This window comes from Spinacia oleracea, chromosome 5, assembly GCF_020520425.1.
Source record: "Spinacia oleracea cultivar Varoflay chromosome 5, BTI_SOV_V1, whole genome shotgun sequence".
Classification (NCBI taxonomy): Eukaryota; Viridiplantae; Streptophyta; class Magnoliopsida; order Caryophyllales; family Amaranthaceae; genus Spinacia; species Spinacia oleracea.
In genome coordinates, this window is record NC_079491.1 from 4,228,434 (window position 1) to 4,250,184 (window position 21,751).

At 36.4% G+C, this 21,751-nt stretch overlaps 2 protein-coding genes across 3 annotated transcripts; both read left to right on the forward strand.

Moving 5' to 3' along the window:
* The first annotated feature begins 834 nt into the window (after positions 1–834).
* Positions 835–10,799, forward strand: LOC110782937 (membrane-bound transcription factor site-2 protease homolog). 2 transcript variants are annotated; one of them, XM_021987217.2, is made up of 11 exons: positions 835–1,027; positions 1,143–1,208; positions 2,251–2,317; positions 2,439–2,537; positions 2,713–2,816; positions 5,879–6,026; positions 6,195–6,275; positions 6,371–6,826; positions 7,091–7,408; positions 8,456–8,613; positions 10,172–10,799. In XM_021987217.2, the coding sequence occupies exons 1-11, from the start codon at positions 933–935 to the stop codon at positions 10,209–10,211; spliced, it is 1,632 nt and encodes a 543-aa protein (XP_021842909.1). In that variant the 5' UTR covers positions 835–932; the 3' UTR covers positions 10,212–10,799. The 2 variants fall into 2 exon arrangements, with proteins under 2 accessions (XP_021842909.1, XP_021842917.1); XM_021987225.2 differs by having other exon boundaries at positions 10,177–10,799.
* Positions 10,800–11,760: 961 nt separating this feature from the next.
* On the forward strand, positions 11,761–17,995 carry LOC110782928 (4-hydroxy-tetrahydrodipicolinate reductase 2, chloroplastic). The gene is made up of 9 exons (XM_021987206.2): positions 11,761–11,919; positions 12,088–12,301; positions 13,536–13,773; positions 14,724–14,857; positions 14,949–15,023; positions 15,454–15,555; positions 16,347–16,456; positions 16,540–16,627; positions 17,621–17,995. Exons 2-9 carry the CDS (start codon positions 12,101–12,103, stop codon positions 17,687–17,689), a joined length of 1,017 nt encoding a protein of 338 aa, XP_021842898.1. The 5' UTR covers positions 11,761–11,919; positions 12,088–12,100; the 3' UTR covers positions 17,690–17,995.
* Positions 17,996–21,751: the final 3,756 nt, after the last annotated feature.

The following is a 21,751-nucleotide window of genomic DNA, read 5'->3' on the forward strand; positions in this document are numbered from 1 at the left end:
CAACTTATTCCCCAATGCATTTTAAATTTTTTATGATGCGTTTGTGGCCATGTTAATGGCAAGTTTTTAAGGTACGTAAATTTTCGTGATCCATCCACGTATCTAACATTTCAATACACACACCGTCACCTTCTATGTCTGGACGTCTTGGAGATCTAACCCTGGATTTTTGTCTCGAGACGTTAAGTACTTTGACACACTAAATTGTTTCTCTATAAAAGGAGAAAATATTTATGACAAGGATCGGATCTATACAAATCGCAAGAAATGATGGCTTAGTCAATATTCAACTCGAATGAGCTCAATCAAGTTAGAGTTTTGCTCAACTTAATTTAATTGTATCAAAAGATCAAGAGTAGTTCGAAATTTTAGACCGCATGAGTTTTTGATGAAAATTTGGTGCAATATGTTTTATACGGAGTATTTACTATTCCTAAATTATTCACCTTGTGCAAATGCGATTGTCTTAAATTAGAAGTGAGTCTCTATGGGCTAAGACTTCCTTCACTAAACCCTTCTATCTAAAGATGGCTACGGGTCTAGTCGAGTTGTGCTTCGTGTCGAGCCCATGTGCCTTGAGCCTGAACACTCCCGTCCCACGTGAAGCCCACTTGTTATGTGTCATTTTGAGTCTAAAATTTTAAAAATACGGCACATGCACAACCCAAATCCACGTGCCCTTAGCCAAACCGATTCGTACCTAAGCCTAATTCACTCAATTTTAACGTGCTTTGACATACCGTACCTTGTCGTGCTTTAACCAAACAAATACAACCAGGGCCAAGCCTACGTCTTCGTGGCCCGGCCCGGCTCAATTCCATCTTCACTTCCATTGATCCATTCCATATTTCCAATAACTCACTTCTAAGTTCTAACTGCCGATTCTCCACTCTCAACTGCAAAATCAGAGAGAGAAGGTGACGATTACAGTGATGGAAGGAAGACGGTTCAGACGGCAAGCAAGAGTTCGAGGTCAGACCATTTTACCTTTGCGCTCTACTCGCCTCTCCAACACCATTTCTTGCTGGTATCATCTTCGTCTTTTTCCTTGTTAATTTTTGTTGTGTATTGTTCTAATTTCCAATCAACTTCTGCGAATTCAATTTAGATTTTTCTTTGAGTATGATTCCCAAAATTTGCAGGTATTGCGACCTTAAGTTTTGTCGTTTCAACGAACCCATTTACCAATTTGGGCAGAAATACGCGAGGTCATCTTTTGCAATACCTTTATCTTTGATTTTAATCTCTTTTACTTTACTGCATATTGCGCTCTTTACTTATTCATGGATTACCAGCTAACTGCACAGCATGATCGCAGAAAACCTATTTAAATTGATTATCATTTTGTCCGGGAGCCTGTTGTTAATGGTGATTTAGAGATTTTGTTGTTCATATTTTGTGGAAGGAAAAAAGAATTCGAATTTTGTTGAAGTTAAAACTAAAATTTAAGATGAGAAATTTGTTACTTCTAGTCATCCAATTTGATGAGTAATTCATTGAGACCAGGAGTAATGCTTCATTACAAATTTTCAATGGCTACAATAACATTTAGGGCCATTCTCGAAGTTGTCCTTCGTGTAATAGTTGTCCCATTCTTATGCAATCTCCGTCACTCCTAGCTAGAGATTTCCCGAAAAAAGTCAGCATCTCAATGTGATAAAAGATCCAAACCCCGTGTTTTAATCGATCACCAAGTGAGTGAATGATTCCCTAGGCGTTGTTCGTTGTTTCAGCTTCTCCCAATTCAACCAGGTCGTTGTTGGTAGGAATACAGGATTTCAGCCATAGCATAATCAATTGGTAACTCCCCAGAATAAGATTTGTACATCTTGAACACTTCAAAAAAGAGATTGGGACCTATTTAAAGAAAATTTTCACAGAGCCAATGCATTTGTGTTGTAATTGTGAACATTGTAGCCAACTAGCCATAGTTGGCCACTGGTCCATGATGTGGGAGCACCCTTTCTATATCTGTGTCCAGAAATTGCGCCATCCTGATGTCGTCCATCTTTGGCTAGGAGGTTTATCTTTGTTGCATCAATCTCTAACTGTCTGTCAGGCGTCTATTATTCTAAGAAATCTCCCATCTACGTCACAATCACGTGCTGTAATTCTAGGTTTTGTAGTTTTTGTTGTTTTTGTAGGTTTTTTCTTCTTCATAGTATCTTCTGCAACAGAAGCTTTTGGTATTTCTTATGTTGGATGTCCTTTATCTATTGTTGCTTAACTTTAAGGTGATTGCTTCTACAGATTTTTGAGAGCTTGGTTTGCCGTGGGTGTTGGTTTTACTTTAACTGTGCTGTTTGGAGTCACCATGGTTAGAAACTACCCCCCCACCCCCCCCCCCCCCCCCCCCACACACACACACACAAATAAAATATTCCTTTGTTCACCTTTTTTGATTCATGCATAACCTTGTCTTTTTTATGCATGCGTAGATTCTTATCTGGGAATCTGTGGCTACTTTATGTCTATCTGATGGAAGCGATAAGATCACTGATCTTTTTAGCTCCTTATTAATTGGTGTTAACCCTACGGTGAGCTTCTGCCTCTTCCCTTCCTGCCACCATTCTTCCAACAATTCTAAAAGTATATACTTAGATACTGATTTCCATCTCCATGCTACGCTATAAGAATGTACTTCTGGTATGCAGGAAAGGTATATTCGGTGATATCTTATTGATTGCGTTACATGCCTTTTCTATTTTGCAGGTTTTTGGCTTTACGATGTCTCTTACCAATGTTGTATATTTGGTAGTTTCCACTTTGATATCTGTAGCAGTGCATGAATTTGGACATGCTGTTGCTGCTGCAAGGTCAGCTCTCTTTCCCTTGTCGCTGTTTTGGTTTAAATATAATTCTCATTGTGAAAGATGCAATGTGAGATTCGATATCTAGGCTCGAAGATCAGCTAGTTGATAGTACACCTGAAGTTTGAAAGTAAAGGTTTTTTTTTTGAGGGGTGAAACTAAAGTTTCATGAAACAAAATTTAGACCAACGTATATGCATGTAAAAGGTGCATGCTATTACTTCTATGCATATCATAAGGTAACAAAGAAAGAAATATTTAAGTGACATGGATCTCTTATGTTTGGTATATGTTTGTCTGCTTCTGTAATCATTTCAACTTCCTTTCGCTGTGGTCTTTACTTTTTCCTTTTTAAGATACACAGGGTAATAGTTCAAACTTGATATACCATCTCTTAATCCATGCTACAATATTACTTAACTTTTCCATAGAGACATTGGTTGCTCTCTGATTATATCATCTCCTCTTTGAGGTGAAATTAACTTTGCAAGATTCGGAACTTTTGGTACGACGACTAACATGAATGTGGTGCAAAGCAGTTCTAGACTTGGGGTTCGGCTTGTTATTATCCAATGTGGTGAGCTTTGGTCTGTTGGGGTTATCGTGTGGAGTTAGTGGGTTTTTAGGTTGGCTGGCCTTGAAAGGGGCACCCAAAAAAAAAATTGAACAAAAAAGGAATCAAACGTGGAGCTACAACTAAAATTCAATGAAGTATTTGATTTATTACTACAAAGGAATTAAAATATGACAAATTTATCAAAAAATTTATTTCAAAACAAACAGTTTGTGCTCCTATAAAAAATATTGTGAGAAAGAACCTTGTAAGTTATAATACATCTTTTATTAAAAGCAACTCCTTTTCACCGGAATCCGGCCATAAAGTCAAACTTCCGACAGTAGACCTCTGTTACTTTTCTCTTCTTTACTCTTTAGTGCGGGAAGTACACTTTCTGGTTTTGTTTCCCCTCACGCTCTCCCCTCTTTCCTTCATCTCATCTTCTTCCTCTACCTCCTTCTGCCTACTTAACACTTAACTTTCCCCAAAACCCCATTACTACTGCAAAGGAATTATATTGTTCGTGTACCTAATGTTGCTTATTGATTCTCCTCCACCAAAAACCAAAAATCAATGGAAAAACAAATTTGTTTTTGTACCCTAAAATAAAAAGCAATAGAAAATGGACCGACATAGTATAGAGGAATTTTTTTCTTATCACAAACATCACAAGGCCCATTATTCTCAAATGAAGTTTTTCAATATTTTGGATTTGGTACTCCCCTAATTGTTATTGTCGCTGCAAAAATGCAGTGAATTCCCGAGTGGAATTTGGGTATTTGGATATGGTGGAGAACTGGAGATGCATTTGGTAATAAAGATCACGTTGATGCCGCTTTTTGGGATATTATGTTGACGTCATTTTTGTTGAAGGGTTTTTGTCCACGGCACGTTTGGGGTCTGATTTGAGACCCAGCATCAGAGAAAGAGATACAGAGAGGGAGGTAGGGGAAGAAGAACATAATAAAAAGTTTAATTCAGAGGGAGAAACTAGAGTAGAGAATTCATGTAGTCATGATTCCAATGAGAGGGATAGGATTCATGGGAAGAAGGTGAGAAGATCAGAGGGCAGGAGAAGAAGATGAGAAGAACAAAGAAAAACATTGAAAGAGATTGTACTCCACGTGCCCATAAAGGGAGAAAATAAAGGTCAGCTGTCGGAAGTTTGACTTAAAGGCCGGATTCTGGCAAAAAGGTGTTGTTTTTAATAAAAGAGCTTATAAAGTACTCTTCTCACAAAAAAAATTATATAAGGTGTTACCTCACAAATTTTGTGTGTACACGTTTTTTTTCCCACAAATTTGCCTTGATATATCAATGACTGAGGATATAACTAAGAAACCAATTAGGTCCCATCGTAAGAATCTCTGATAACTTACTAAGAAACCAGGGCTCATCGTGCAAAACTTGCTACTTCAATGAATTGTGGTAGCTCTATGTCTATTACAATTGTTCCGTTTGCCTAAAAGCCTTGAGCTTCAATCAGCCTCCTTGTTGTAACCTAATTAGCTTCTGTTTTCCAATCCGAGGTTGTATTTTGGCATGATATACTCATTGTAGGTGCCTAGGAGGAAGTGTGGAATGAATAACGATTGATTTGAAACTTTTTATACGTGTTATTTGGTCATGTATTCATAAGTATTTAGATTGGATATAGCTCAAAGTCTCAGATTCTATTATAGTATGCTATCGTCTATTTGAGGTCATTTGCCCTGGTTTTAAGTAAAATTACAGTAGTGTGATATCCTGAAGTCTAGACCTGTTTTTTGCATTTAGGTTAGAGCCAATTTGATGTACTGAGTATATATTAAGCAAAGTTAAAAGATTCAACATGTTTCCCGATTACTTTCTCGGTATCTGTACCCTACTGTCAGACTTTTTTGTCCTGCATAGGAAGTTATGCTAAAAGTTTTTCTTCCATTTCACTTTGACTATTCTACTTCTGTTTTGGTCCATTTTAAATTCATTCTCCTTAACAACCATTTTTACTTAATACAATCAATGGTGTTCCCGTTAGTCTGTTAACATTGATCATTACAAACCATTTTATTAGCATTTATTTATTTTGAATTGGGACTATGATGATGAAATAAGAGGTAATAAAAAGAGCAGTGAAAAACTGAAAACTCATAATGTTCTTTTCTCTGCCCACTATTAAAACTTTGGACATTTTGGAATTTGGCTCACAGTGTTATGAGTGACAAAATCTGAAGCATAGATTGTCAGAAATTTCAAAGCAATCATATAATTTGGAACTGGGGGGGTGGGGGGGGGGGGGGGGGTGAGGGAAAATAAATTAGGGCATTACGGTACACAAACAATGAAACAAACGGACTTTTCCTACAGCTATTTGTTATAGTTCTTGTTTTTGCTTTTATTTTCCACTGGTATTACACATTTGAATGAGTTAATATAGAAAGCGTTATTCGTATGAACCATCAATTCTGATTTCATTTCTGTAGAGCTACCTTCTCATTTTTGCCGCTCTAGGGACCTCTTAAACGGGAAGCAGTGAAGGAATACAGCTGGAGTATATTGCCATATTTCTAGCTGTTCTGTTTCCAGGGGCATTGGTTGCATTTAATTACGAGTTACTGCATGCTAAGCCACGCTCTACTGCCCTTCGTATATATTGTGCTGGTATCTGGCACAATGCTGTGGTGAGTTTGTTCAGTTTATTTTTTCCTTCCTTTTATCTAGAAAACAACTTTTCTTAAACAGCTTGGTTGGCCAGTTGTAGCTAATACATTTATGTGAACTGGAAGTTATTTCATGAGATCAGCCATGTGGCTTACTTAGAGATCTAACTACCTGGACTCTTTGTCAAGTTTTGTGCAGCCTGTGGATTGCTATTGCTGCTATTGCCTAATATTCTTTCTCCTTTCTACATTCACGGGGAAGGGCCGATGGTAATAGTACACTCTTAATCTATTTGTACATATATCGATTTAAGCAACGTGATAATGAGTTACTTATTAGACTTGCATATATAATCTGAGTGCAGGTATTAGGTATCTCTGGAAACTCACCCGTGTCTGGTTACCTATCTCCTGGTGATGTCATTGTGTCATTGGATGGAATTAAGATTCACAATGCACAAGATTGGGTAGAAATGGCAATTTCTCTGGAAAAGCAGACGTTGATGAACTCTGAGTCCAAGGTTATGCAAGGATTGCTAACTGTTAATAGGAGAACTTATTGTGTCCCAAGTTCTTTGGTGGAGAAAAGTGTAACTGTTCTCTTGATGAGTAACCAGTCTACTTGTCCTGATGAACACTTTGCTTTTGTATCTGTTCCCTGTTTTGACTCAAGTGCTCATTCTTCCAACAAAGAGGCATATGATATTCAGAGAATTAATAACAATGGATACTGTCTCAATTCTGCTGATATTGTCAAGCTTAATAGTTGTGGAAGCTTGTGGACAACCGGTGATAGTAGAAGTAGCTGCATATGTTCAGAGGTAGACCTTTTCATTTGGTTTTCCTTTCTTAACTGTTAATTTTATTTTTTGGATAAATTGCTCGCATTATGTGGTCTACAACATCGAGTTGGGTTTGTGACTGCACTACCATACATCATGACCTATGCAGAACTTGCCTACTGTGTAACACACGTGACTTGATTTTTTTGATAGACTTGGTTTAACATAGGTCTAAGTATCTAACATTTCACATCTGAAATGGTTCTTCTTTTTCCCCCTTTAATTTCGTTTTTGTTTTTGCAGAATGAGCTGTGCTTGTCACCAGTTCAAATGTCTGGTGTTGTGTGGGTTGAAATCATGTATAGAAGCCCTTATTCTCTTCAGTGCATGAAACTTGAAAATAACCTGACTGCTGTGGAGAGTTCTGATTCTGGGGATAACTGTCACAAGACTTTCCTTTTTGTTGGTGATGTGATTTCCATGGCACGTTCAGTGAGTATGACATCATTTCAACCACGTTTCGCTTCCCCTTTTGGCGCATATTTAGCAGATATGTTAGAGAAGCTTTTTGCGTGCACCTTCCAAGTGTCAGTGGCATTGGCCCTCCTCAACAGCCTTCCGGTATGTTCAGTGGTATTGCATATTTTTATTGAAATTATTCACTGTGTTAGGGGTGTCTCAACATGTACAAGTATCTTTAACTTTTATCTTGAGATACAACGCTCATCTTGTTCATATCACAGTGGAGGAATAACGTGTTTTTGGGTAGTCTACAGTCTACTAGTCTTGAAATGTATTGCTGCCACAGGAATTTGTTGGTCCAATAATCTTTTAGGAAAGTGACTTCAGCAATCTATAGATTATTGTACTGATAAATGCACTAATCATGTTGCTAGGCTCACTTTTTAGATGAAAAAAATTGGTTTGCTGCGGCAAGTGCTTTTGTACATTAAAGCCATGTCATTGCTCCATCTAAGTAAATTTTTAAAAGGTGGACTCTGCAAACTTTTAATACAGTTAACGTGGCTTAATTTGTGGCATCTAGCAAAGGTGACTTGGTGAGGAATATCTAAGGGAGTGAAAGTAGCACTCCCTTCTTGTTAATAATGATTCCATGGCACTCATAAGTAATTATGGCTCGTTCGATAACACTGTAAGTTTCCAGTTTTTGGTTTTTTGATTTTGAAAGTCATATGATTTAGATTGAATCATGAAATAAAAAATGGTTATACTTGTAGTAATCATGTTGATTTTGAAAACTGACAACAAAAAACTGGAAGCTACTTTTTGTGGTTTTCATATTTTGGTTTTTAGTTTTGTAAAAAACAGAAAAGTGGAAACAAAAAACGATACCAAACGGGGCCTGTTTTGTTTTTAGTTTTGTAAAAAATAGTTCGTTTCCAAAAGTTTGTACGTCCTATTCCCTTAGCAAGTTTGTGTTGTATACATATTCGAGACTGCTGACTTGCCTTATCCTAAGGAGTAAGGACTGAATAAGGGGGATTTCAATTTCCAGTTCTCCCCATGTAATTGGTCAATCTAATGTCAAAATACAGTCTGATTCAACTCTGATCTTGATGATAATTGCTCTTCTGTCTAACTTGATGATCAAGTCGTGTATGACAGTGAACAGTGGTTACTGAAATTACGGTGTTCTGTATTTATCAGGTCTACGGTCTCGATGGTGAATCAATCCTGGAGGCAAGCTCTTTTTATGTAACTGGTTTGAGTCCTGGGAGGAGGAGACTATTGCTTCAAGCTTCCCTATTTGGGGGCTCCATCGTTTCTTGCCTTGTATTTTTAAGAATTTTTCTCATCAAATCTTGGTAAGGCTTTTATTTGTTAATTCAGCTTCATCCTGGAGGTCATGGTATATTTGTTGATGTTGCGAGTAATGTTTGCATTTTTCTCTCAATGCCAAGATCTAATTTTCACGATGCCTTTCCCTTGCACTGAGTCTACTTCCCTATTTATATCTTTCTCGTAGCTGCCTTTTTCTTTTCTTTTTTTGACATCGATTGAAACTTGAATAAACTGAAAATAAAATTACATCCTAAAACTAAAAACTAAAACAACCATTACACTGAGCTGTAGTAGACTAGTAGCTATTACACAAAAACTATATAAAATTATAAAACATACTTGTAATAGATAGTAGCATCTTCTTCTGTCATCCTGTGGCTGCCTTTTGATGGAAGCCTGAGTCCGTAATGATTCCTGTGTACTGATCTTATTGAAGCACATGCAGAATAGCCTTGAAGTACTTCCACAGCAAACCTTGTGTTTAGAATTAATCGTGATTCGTGTCACTATCAAATTTACAACAAAGTAATACAAAAGTATAGATTGCCCTACACCTTCTAATTAGAATTAATCGTGTCACTATCATTTTGATTTGGTATTTTGAACTGTACAGAAATCTTTGGATGGTCTTGTTGCATTTAAGTGCTGCTTCATAGTTCATGCATTTAAGCATGCATTAGCTCAGCCTGGATTAAGTCACCATAGATTCCCCATTCACATAGCTTTGCTGAAGTAGCATCAGTTGAAAGGTGTATAGGCAATATGGATTCTGTTGCAATTCGAGAAATCACGTTTCCAGTGAACTGATTTAGAATCATAATATCACCATAAGGCATAGCTGTGTCTTCAAACAGGTCTCGGAATACCGGCCTGTTAGGAAATTCATCTAGGCAGAGGATCTGCGTCTCTAAGCCTAGTTGACTCGTCAGGTTGGCCATGTAAGATACTGAACTTGATTATGGTCTTCGGCCGAACTCTCTGGAGTAGTCTCTTGTAAGAGCTGACAATGGGTTGGGTTGGGTCGAAATCAGGTCGACCCATTTATAAACGGGTTGAGATATTTTCAACCCAACCCGACCTGTTTACTTAAACGGGTTGAGATTCTCAACCCAACCCGAGCCGAATATAAACGGGTTGGCGTGAAGTTGACCTGTTTAGGTTGTTTTTCTCTTTTAAGTGTAAATTGAGTTGAATATATAGTTGCGGTGTGATTTTTTTGAGGCAAATCTACTAGACAAAACTAATACTCCAATATGCATTTGACATGAATCAAAACGTCAAATAATTATTCAACGTAAATGAAAATAAATCTTTCAAATAACATTGTACAAATCTACATTACATACTTGCTTGAACTTAAACGAGTTGTTTTCAAGTTGAATTTTCAACTTGACCCAACCCATTTAATTAAACGGGTTGGGTTGGGTTGACCCATTTAATTAAACGGGTTGAAAGTCTTAACCCAACCCTTTATTATTGGGTTGGGTTCGGGTTAGGTTGGTGGATTGGGTCAGTTTTTACCAGCTCTATCTCTTGTAAATCACCTCAGATGAGCCCCCACCCTTTGATTTTCCTTGGTAGGGAAGATGAGGTAATTCTTGGTGGGATGAAGTCTTCATAGGGAGATGTGCCATTATAAACCCGATCAATAACTGTCCGGCGAACGAGTACAGAGGACACCGGTTCAGCGGAATGTGTTGCAAGCTTGTTTTGCAGAGGCTCAAATGACAATGGAACGATACGTTGACCGGAGGCTGATGTTTTGGAGATCACGAAAGTCGTGATGTCTTTGATGCTGAAAGACGAACCGACTAGATAGCCTAAGCTGTAGGTTACGGCGAGGAGGATGGCATAAGATAGTATTATGACAGCAACGGATAACTTTTCGTTTTCCATCCGTCTTGGGTAACGATGATGGGCGGGAAGCTGCTGGTTTTTCATGTTGCTTTAACTTGCTTTTCTGATTTGGTTCGAGTTTTATGATTGTGATGAGTATGGTTGGTTGAAGACTTTGTAATTTGGTTGTAATGGTATGTATGCTACGCCACTGTCTAACTAGCATCAGATTCTTCTGTGGTAAGATCTGGTCATAATTTGGAACTTTCTTATAGTAATAATGTTGGGACTTTGTCAAGAATGTAAATGTAGGAAACTAGGAACCTGTATGCATTACTGTATTTTGAACTGTTATTCATGGGTTATTGTTTTATTTGTTGTATTACTATTAAAAGAGGACATAATTCCGGTACGTGGATCGATCTCGTGGTGTCGTTTTCGGTAGGTGGATCGATCTCGTGGATAAGGGGGGACCCGAAACAGCAAAGGCCAAAGGGAGACTAGGGAGGGGTTTCTCTTCCTCGAGAAACTAAAATCATTACTCTATCCGTCCCTAAAAGATTGTCCCGAATGTATTTATTTACTTTGTTAAGAATTAGGTATCCTTAAAAACAAATGAATGGGTAAATTTGTTTTCTAGTTAGATTAATAATGTATTCCGTGATAACAGTGGGTGAGGAAAGATATGTGAGAACCATAGGTATGTGACAAACAATAGAAACACCCATTTATGCTATATACTCCGTAGCATTATAACGCAATTTTTTAGGAGCAATAACTACTTCATTTACAAATTAACATAATCATTTTTTTACTAGTGAGGTTTTGACCTTGTAATAGTGAGAAGGCGGTGTACAATAAGTCATATGTTTAAATCTCTCTTCTAAATCTCCCTTTCTATATTTGTAATTTGCAATGCCCTCGTAATGCACAATCAATATCAATTGCTCTTTGTTGTTACAACACTGTCTTCCAACCCAAAAATCCAAACCAAACCATTAAAGTATGGTTTGACAATTTTCTAAATCAAACCACATTACATATCAAATACCAAATCAAACACTTAAAATGGGGCTTTGTTAGCGGTTTATCAATATTTTTTTCTAACCAGACATATAAGTAGTTACCTCCTCTGTCCCTAAAAAATGGACCCTTTTGATTTTTCGTAGTCTATAAGACACGACTTAAAAGGTAAATATCTCTAATTCTATACGAATCTAACAAAAATTTCATGGCCAAAGTTTTCAAAATCCGAAAACCCGACACCCCGCCTATTTTTCTGATCCAGATTTCAGACGGGTTTTTTAACCCACCTTGGCCACCTACCTAAACCCGACCCACTATTTTCCTGGCGTAGTGCATTCCCAAGAATCTCAACCTCTGGAAAACACTCTCACACAGTCACACTCCTCTCAGCTTGCTTCAAACTTCCGAAACCCCTCATTGTTTCCGGTGCGGCGTTGCCGGAATCTTATTATCTTCTTCTTTCTAAGGTAAGTCCATGATAAACTAACTTAGGGTTTAAAATTTTAACTTTTTGTGTTGTGCCCGTGTTGATATTGAACGATATATAGGCATTTCCATCGTATGCATTATCTGTAATTGTCATGGAGTAATTAAGATTGCGTTTTTACTAATTGGGTTTCTTTTATTTGGCGCAGATAATTGTATAAAATGGCATTTGTTGTAAAAGTTCCGGGGAATGTGAGCATTTCTTCGCAGTGCAAATTTGGGGGTTTTTCTGGGAGTAGAGTTGGGAAATCAGGGTTTCAAAACGGGCGTAGATCGTTTGTTTCAGCAGTAATGTCAAGCAGCCCTGCCCAGAATGTCGAAAATCTCTCCATCAAGTCCAAAGATATTGGATTGCCCATTTTGGTATTAACATCCTTTACTGTTTTTTTTTTTTGAATTGTTTGCTCTTCAATTCGTGAATTCTTGTACTTACATGTTGAATTGGATCACGTTAGAGTGTGTTCATGTCGTAAATAGATATATTGTTCGAGGAATTAATGGTTAGAATTAACGAGTTTCAAGCGAATTTGGGATTAAGGGAGACAGGGAGATTTTACGTATGGGTTTTACTAACTTTCACTGGAAATGCTTTGTTTCTTTTAGGTTTATCTAGAATTGGGTTATATATGCCCGTCACTTTCCCGTGCTAGTAGATTATAGTTATGCTCTGATAAAACATGGAAGGATAGTGAAGGCATTTGGGTGCTGAGATTGAAATTGGCTATATTCAGGGAGTTCTCTGTGCTTTTCAAGCAGCACATTGTAATCTACTCCGTAGTGTAATTAAGGAAGAAAGGAGAGTAGTATAATTAAGGAAGAAAAGGAGAGAAAAAAGTACTGTCTAAGACTCTTACTGTGTTTAGGTGTTATGGTTGAATAACTTGAATGTGACAACAATTGATGGAAATAAAGGGTGCACCATTTTCAACTTTTCCCTACAATTTCTTTTTGTTCTTCTCTTTTATTACCTAAGCATCTGTCATTTCATGGCTATAACTGAAATGGCTCCTTAAACTTTGAGTCTCGCCTTTGCTTGGCTGATCCTAGGATACAACCTTCATTTTTTGAAGTTAGCTTTATTCTTATCTAACAATCCCTAAATGTTAAAGGGAGATGTTGAAGTCAGACCAGTTCTGATACCTGTTTATTTGTGGGGTGTCCACTTGCACTTGTGAGAAACTAGCTGAGGTAAAATGGTCTACAATAGATTATAACCTTCCTCACAACACTTGTAATGTGTCCTGGATTTCAAAAGGTGTTTACTTTTTCGCATCAAAACTATACTTTGGGTGAATAACTTCAAAAATAAGTATCCATACAAGTCTTCTAATAATCCTTATCTGCTTGAAACAAATACTTATAACAATTAGAGGTGAACTACTGATTATATTTTGGGAGCTGCTGAATGAAACCAAATATTAATATCCTTTATTATGGGGCAGATGTTGATAGAAGCACAGGTCACTGCTCTGCACTTGTATATGCTGTTATCAGAGATGTCTTGTCACTGTGATGTGGATTTCATGGTTGTAACATCATGGTTCTGTTTAATGTAACATTTCTCAGAAAGTTTGTACTATGTGCTTCTTTGTTATAGGTCAATAGTTGCATGGGAAAAATGGGGAAAGCAGTTATTGAAGCGGCATCTAATGCTGGCCTTCATATTGTTCCTGTATCATTTGGTGCTCAAGAGGAAAGTGGACAGTCTGTCCAAGTGGGGGGTAAAGAAATTCAGGTCCACAGTCCTTCAGAAAGAGAAGATATCCTTGCCTCCGTCTATCATGAATATCCAGAGCTGATTGTGGTAGACTACACAGTGCCTACTGCAGTTAATGGTACGTAGAACAAATGAAACCTAATAACTTAACTCAGTTCCTTTTTGCTTGAGATAATAAATGGGGTGCAACTGTTCAATAGTTGAGATTTTCAGCCTTTTAGCTTGATATTAGGAAACCTAAGAAACCCCCGTCATAAGTAACTGGTTGTAGATAAAAGGTTTACACCTTCAATATGGATGCTTGACTGTTGACCACCACTTATCAATCATTATGGACATCATCTGATGCACAGCACTTCATTTCTTCAGTTCTATGCTGTATTATTGAATTTTAAAATGAAGAATTTGAATTTTGCATTTTACCACTTTAAATAATAATCTTGTAACTACTGATATTTTTTGATGTGGTATCTTGCTCGTATTTTTGTTTTATCACTACATAGAAGTGAGTTTTTCACTTTCTGCTGAGTACTTTGTATGTTTATTTCATTCATATTCTTCATTTTGTCCTCGAAATATTTACTGTAATGACGCTTACATGTATTTGTGTACATATTTATGTTCCTTTTTTGTGGGGTTGGGGGGGGGGGGGGGTGTTATTGTGTCTCTATTCTTTCAGGGTGAGGCTGTGTTTCTCCTTTAGGTTTTCTCATCATTAGGTGGATGTGGCCCATAAAACTTACAAGCCAAGGTCTACCCTTTTATTTTTCTGTAGATAACCAAAAAAAAATTGTTGGACAGCAGTAGAGATAGATGCAGAAAAACAGAATGCCAAAATAAAAAAATCCATGTAACTCCAGCCTAGTGCAACCAGTATAGATAAAAAATACTGTGGCTTTGTTGTTGCTGGACTCCAAGTTGCTGACGCTTTTAAAGTTTTGTGGTGACGGGGAGGGGCTGTAAAAAGGGCTCTTTGTTCGTCATCTTGTTAGCGAAGTAATCGATTATGATTCTATTCTTGGAATTCCCTTATAGTTGGTTGATCATTTTGGATTATATGGTCTGCAGACAATGCAGAGTTGTATTGCAAAATTGGGGTGCCTTTTGTGATTGGAACGACTGGTGGAGACAGGGAGAGACTTCATAAGACTGTGGAGGAATCGAAAAATTATGCTGTCATATCTCCCCAGATGGGAAAGCAGGTGTTTCATCTGTAGTCCTGTAGCCTAAGCCAGTTTCAAGATATTTATTGTAGTTCTATTCACTAAATACCTGAACCCTTGGCTGTTTAAGGTTGTGGCATTTCTTGCAGCTATGGAAATTATGTCTGAGCAATTCCCTGGAGCCTTTTCAGGATATTCTCTCCAGGTACTTCCTCTCCTTCATGCCCTTTGTGATGCATAATTCTTTATGAACTTGTTTCAGCGCTTCTGGCAAGAAAGTTCCGACAGCTGTTTGGATGGAGTAGACAGTATATGTGCATGTTTGGTAAACTCATTTGTGATAAATTCGAATTCTCTAACATGGATATAAATTTGATTGCTGCATTTGATTTGTGGATACTTCTGCTTCAGTAGTCGTACAACTACGATCATGCATTATCTTGTGCAACCTTTTTCTGAGAGATCTTATTCAAGCAATGTCACATCTTTCAACTGATGTATGATTGAGCATACTTACGTACTTGTCCACCATATATTAGTTTGATTCTGCTGCTTCCACTTCATAAACTTTGGTTAGATAATGACATGAATTATTTGCTAAGTATTAGATATGACGGATACCCTGTGTTTTGAAGGTCATGGAGTCTCATCAATCCAACAAAAAGGATGCGTCTGGGACAGCTAAGGCGGTTATCTCATGCTTTCAAAAACTTGGAGTAGACTTTGATATGGATCAGGTAGGTTTCTCTTGTATACACTTTTAGTTAATTACACTGGTCAAGTATCATGGTGGAATGAAACTTACTTATGTCAATTTACTGTTCAATATTCTTAGAATTACTATATGATCTGATAATACAAATCATCTTTCTGATATTACTGCACAATGAGAAATTAGTATATCTGATAATACATAAATGTGACTGCTTACACCTCTTTTTGTAGGCTTATTGAAGAATTGTACTTGTTATGACAAATTACATATTCACTTATTGCATCTGATTCAATCTTGAACTTCTTTCTGACCTATTTTTCTGTGCTGTTATGGATGTGGGGAGTGTTTTGCCTTCTTTTTTTGGAGTGAGTTGTTTGGAAATATTTACGTTTTGACCTTGGAAGACATAGTAGGAGGAGGATAAGTGACAAGCCAGTAGCGTAGTTTGCTACCCTAATCTTATTGAATATCTGTGTTTCTTTGTGAGTTGTGGACAGAGGGGTTCGGTTCTGGATGCTTGCTGAGCCCGCATTTTCCCTAAGCCAACTCATTGGTCATATTTTTATGAATTTCTGTAGAACTTTCCATCACTAACTTCTAATTCATAGTAAGAGCTATTTATTTTCTTAACTTTATTTCTTTTACATTGTATAATATGATCTTAGACTATCTCTGGAACTGTTAGAGGCAACATATCATTCTAACATCATCTGTAAAACCTTTATGTCATCGTGTGTTTTGGGTTGCTGTTTTCATCAACTGTGCTTGATCATTATCTGATAATTTTATTCTATCCATCGCTCATATTATTAGATACAACTAATACGGGATCCTGAGCTGCAAGTTGATATGGTGGGTGTCCCGAAAGAGCATGTTGCTGGTCATGCATTCCACATGTACCATCTAACGTCACCCGACCAAACGTAAACCTATCTCATCCATCTCTTTTAAATTTATATTCTACTAAAGAGTTGATAAGTTTTGCCACTTTTCGTCTCTGCTTCAGGGTATCATTTGAATTTCAGCATAACGTGTGTGGACGCTCTATATATGCTGAGGGTACTGTCGATGCTGTGCTTTTCCTAGCAAAGAAGGTAGATTTTTGCTTCTTTTGTTTATTTTTTTTCCCTCCTTAAGGTGTTAAAAGAATGTACGTTACGGTGGTTTTATTTCAATATTATTCTTAAACATGAGGGGGCGTTTATCGGTGAAATATGTCTTTGTTACAAATGAATGTTTAATAATCAAGTAGGCTTACACAGTTACACGGAAATTGTGCTCCTTTTCTGGCCATCTAATCCTTGCGGTTGGGGTTTACCTCCTAAATGGCTACATATTTAGACTTCAGGCTCCGTTTCTTTCAACGGAAAACATTTTCAAAGGAAAACATCAAGGGAAAATAGTTTTCCTTTGTTTGTTTTCTCACAAGAAAAATTAAAAAGATAAAGAATATAGAAGAGGAAATGATAGGAAAGAAAAGGAAATGTAAGGGATTGGAGTGGAAAATGTGGCATTCCTTCTTTTCAAATGGAAAGTTGGTTTTCCACCTTTTGGAAAATTGTTTTCCACCCTTAACAAAACAAACGAAAGAAAATGGGAAAATCATTTTCCGAAAAAGTGTTTTGTGTCAAAACAGACAGAGCCTTAGTTAAGAGCTTTTTTTGTCCTTTTAGGGTGTTGATGGTGATGGTGGTCCAATTAGGAGTTAATTACAAAAATAGGAAGCTCCTGTTGAATATTATTAGAACATAGGTGAGAATCAGAAAGATTATAGGTGTGCTAATTCGCTATGATGAAATAAGCTTAACTCTGAGTGTTTTCCGTGGTGGGAAAGCACGGAATCCGGGATGTTATAGGAGTATGTTATTTGGATATGTACCGATTACTAGTTTGGATCCAATGACCCGATTAATGTACTCCGTAGTTGTTAGTGACTTAGTGTAATTGTTTAAGCTTCTGAAGTTGGGAACATTTCGTGTTGGGAATTTTTCTGGTTTGGAAATAGGTTGCTTATGTTCAGTTTCTCTTTTATTGGATGTGATGATGTTGTATAACCTATTAGGACTAAAAATCGATTGTACATACAGGTTCAATCCAAGGCTTCGAAACAAATCTACAATATGATCGATGTCTTGCGTGAAGGCAACATGCGATAAATTTGTCTGAACTTTTCCGACATTTGAAGATCGTTTCTAGTTGTCGACGGTGGTTCACATATGCCTACCCGGAACCACTGGGAACTAGATTATTTTCTTATGTAACTTTAGGAAATCAGAGTCAATAAGCTTGAGCATAATTTTGTAGTCTAGGGTGTGTTAAGTTGTATGGATTTGGGCCTTTGTGATCTGTGGTACATGGAAAGGCCCAAAATATGTATGGATTTGGGCTGAGGAACTTTTTTGTAAACACTAATTTTATTAAGTGTTTAACTAGTTTTTTTCTTAACGAATAAGATTTTGTCAGATCGTCGTTTGTAAGAATTTTCCCCGAGGGGGATCGGGGAGAACCGGAGAATAACGGGTAGGAACTAGTAAGCCCTTTGGACAACTTAATGCTTCTTAATAAGGTAATTATTAATTTAGAATTTTGGACAAAGGTAATATTAGACCTGGTTATTGGATATGATATCACAAATTTACGTTCAATAATCCCGGGGGCTATGCAAAAAGGTGTAGGGCTAAGGTCAAATTAAAAGGGTTTTATTGGACATGGTCAAACTAATGTCCTAGTGATTTCATAAATTAAAGTAGTTGCGAAAGTTAAAAAAATTACTATACACAAAGTATATAATTTTGTACTCATTGTACTCGCATTTAGCTCTTTCTTTTTTCATTTTTCCTTGTTGGTTTATTTGTCCACTGATTACTAGCCCGGTATTGACTGACATGCGTTTTGACCCGCCTATTATCAACCTGTTTCAAGGTGGTCTTTTTATGTCCTCTTCTGGTTTTGACCCGCAGTCCCGCTTCGACCCTAACTCGTCCCGTTCAATAACTAGGTCTAGGTAGTGTGTTTCTAGTTGCAATAGGGTGTTTATTTATGAACGGGTGAAGTATTATCTTATTAGATTAACATCTAACCTAGTTTATGGAGAGATGGATTAACATGCATCACCAAAATGCTAATGTTTTTCAATAATAGGCCCGTTATAAGTTTTTTGGGCCTATGGCTCACTTTGGTTGTTTAGCATGTCCATTGTCCATTTGTCTTCTACTTAAAGTATAAGATTATGCCATTATGTATGCACTTAAATGTATAGGATTATGCTTAATGACTCAACCTACCATTTTGGATAAAAAGGTGTTCCATTTCCTAGATATTAATGTATGTTTGCTTGTAAATGCATAGTGAAATTATGACTAGTATAACATCTTCAAATACAATATTGGAAATTCGAATAACCATCCATGCCTCCTCAAATAATGTTAGGGTTCATTCTATTCTCTTAATCTATGAAATTTCAATTACCTTTGATGATGCCTTCTTAAATAATGTTAGTTTCACATTATGTGTCCCTTACTAAAAGGGAAAAAAAAGAAGTTACTTTAGGTACTTTTCTTATTCAATATAGTGTAAATCTTTCCATTCACATATCTTTTCCTCTTGGTTTTTTTTTTCTTTATATGTTATTGTTGGAAGAGTTGTTTTATTCTTGTGGTATAACGACGTGGATGGGATTCAATCTAAACCCTAGATATATGTCATTAAAAAACGCAGTTTTTATCAATTACATGGACTTTATAGATAATAAGTTACAGATTCAATCTAAACCCTAGATATATGTCATTAAAAAACGCAGTTTTTATCAATTACATGGACTTTATAGATAATAAGTTACAGATTCAACAAGTTCAAATAAGTTGTAATTAGTTTCAATCAAGCTTATAAGTTTACTCACGTGAAATCAGGTCATTAAGTCTAATACGTTCCAATCAAGACTTATTAAGTTAATCAGGTTCAGAAAAATTCAGATGTTATCAGATGAAGATCATGCACAAATCACAAATACACTTATAATGCTTTAAAAGATTTTATTTTATTGTTTTGATAAAAAGGAGAAAAGTGAAAAAAGAACAAAGCGTGCAAACTTTTTTTTGTGTGTTAAATTTTCAAAAGGATGCAAATATTTTCATGTAAAAACCCTAAAAAACATATTCCCAAATCCTCATATTTACTTTTTGGTAATAGGAAGAAAAAGACAAAAAAAGAATGAAAAAAGAGACAAAAAGCAACCTAATCCAAACTACCAACTTTTATGAAATTGCAATACGTTGGTTTGAGGAAGATTAATACAACGTGGTCCTCCCACTATTTGCTCATACGACTAAATTATTCATTTAAATACTTGTGGGGTCACATTTTTTAATTTGTAAAATCGTCAAGTGCTTTATGAACAAGCAATTTGGAAGATGTTTATGCACGGTCAACATAATGATACGTCATTATTTTCATAAACATGATTATCTATTTATCTTATAATTTCCCATAAAAAAAAAAAAATCGAAAGTTTGGCAACAAACAAGGGACGAAAAGTTTATATTCTTCATACTCAACTCTCGCCCAAAGGTGATTTTCGTGTCTGAATCAAGCATGTAAACTTTTAAATACATGAATCTCTCTGTACATACTGATATGTAATTAGCATTTGGTTGTTCTCGTTAGAGAGCAAAAAACGGAGAAAATTGACCTTTTCGAGCCTAAAATTAAAAGAAATATAAACTTTATGCTCTAAAGTGATGTGAAAAATTAGGATTTGGAGGGACCGAGATTAAATTAATTTAACAGATTAAGTGAAAGGGCAGAATAATTTTAACGACGTAGGACCCCAAATAAGATTAGAAGGGCCAAGGGCTCATGGCTCTTGTTAAAAACAGTTGGTCAGTTAAAGATACATTGTTAACATGTTGCATGATCTCATAATCGTAGAAAATCTTAGTAGGACATACTTTGCTTAAACTATTTAACTAAGAGACAATGTAACATCATCATCATCATCAAAGACAAAACACCTCCTTAATCTTGAAACTTAATTAATGCATGCAATAATAAGTGAGTAATAAGTTAATTAATAAATTACTAATAAATAAAACACTCTAGTACTAAGATTAGTAAATTTTGTTTAGAAGCAAAGTTGCACATTAATAGAATTAGAGGTAGGTACTATAGTTTTATTGGGAGCTCCAACTGCCATAACTACCATGACTCGGAGTCACATGGGGGAAATTGCCTTTAATTAGCCGACTAAAGCAATTAAGATTATTCATCTTTTCATTCATTTTTTGTAAAAAAAGTTTATTAATAAATGAGGATTGATTATGATGTGCAAGGGTAGACAAAAAGTCAAAGTATACTGACCAATTTTCTGTTGGTTTAGTGGTGATTGGGGTTGAACTTGGTAGGAAGTATCGCGTGTTCGATTTCCCGCAACAACAATTAGGAGGGGACTGAAATAGTGAAATCTATCCACTTATAACTCGTCCCGGATCCGAATTAGCCCTAAGGGTGAACCGGTCGGTAACACCAAAAAAAAGGTATACTAAATCGGAACCGAGATCTATTAAGAATCTGTAGTTTTGGGCAACGGGGCAGGGTTCGAGTAACGAAATTGGAAACCTGATCCAACATGTTCCGGTTCTCATTTTTCTAGAACAGGCGTAAACACTGATTCCAATATTGAGTACCAGAAATTTGGGTGAACGAAACCAAATAAAAATGCTAAATAAGCCCAAAACATTAAACCGTTTCAAGCTCTTTGTTTGAAAATATAATATATAATTACAATTTAAGCTCAAATTATAAATAAACAAAGCTCAAAACATAAGTTAGATCTTTTTACTATGATGATTTTTTTTAATCATTAAAATTACAGGGTATCCCAAACCAACAGCTGTTGCAATAAGTTTCAGCCTCCGTTTCTCATTTTCAGGAACTTCTTGTACCAAGTTAATAGGTTCTACCTCCAACTTCATAAACCTATTTCAAGATTTGCAACGGGTTCTAGTTTCAGTTCCTAAATCATGTACATTGGTTTGTTCTTCCAAATGGCACTTGGAGTGGCTCTTCACATCTCTTTACCACCATCTCCCTACAAGACACTATCAAAAACTCCTTCCAAAAAACACACAACATTGGTTGGTTATTCAAAAGAGCTCTACAATCTCTTTTTTACTATTTGATGGTCTATATGTCCATAATTAATTGTCTTTCACAACCAAAAT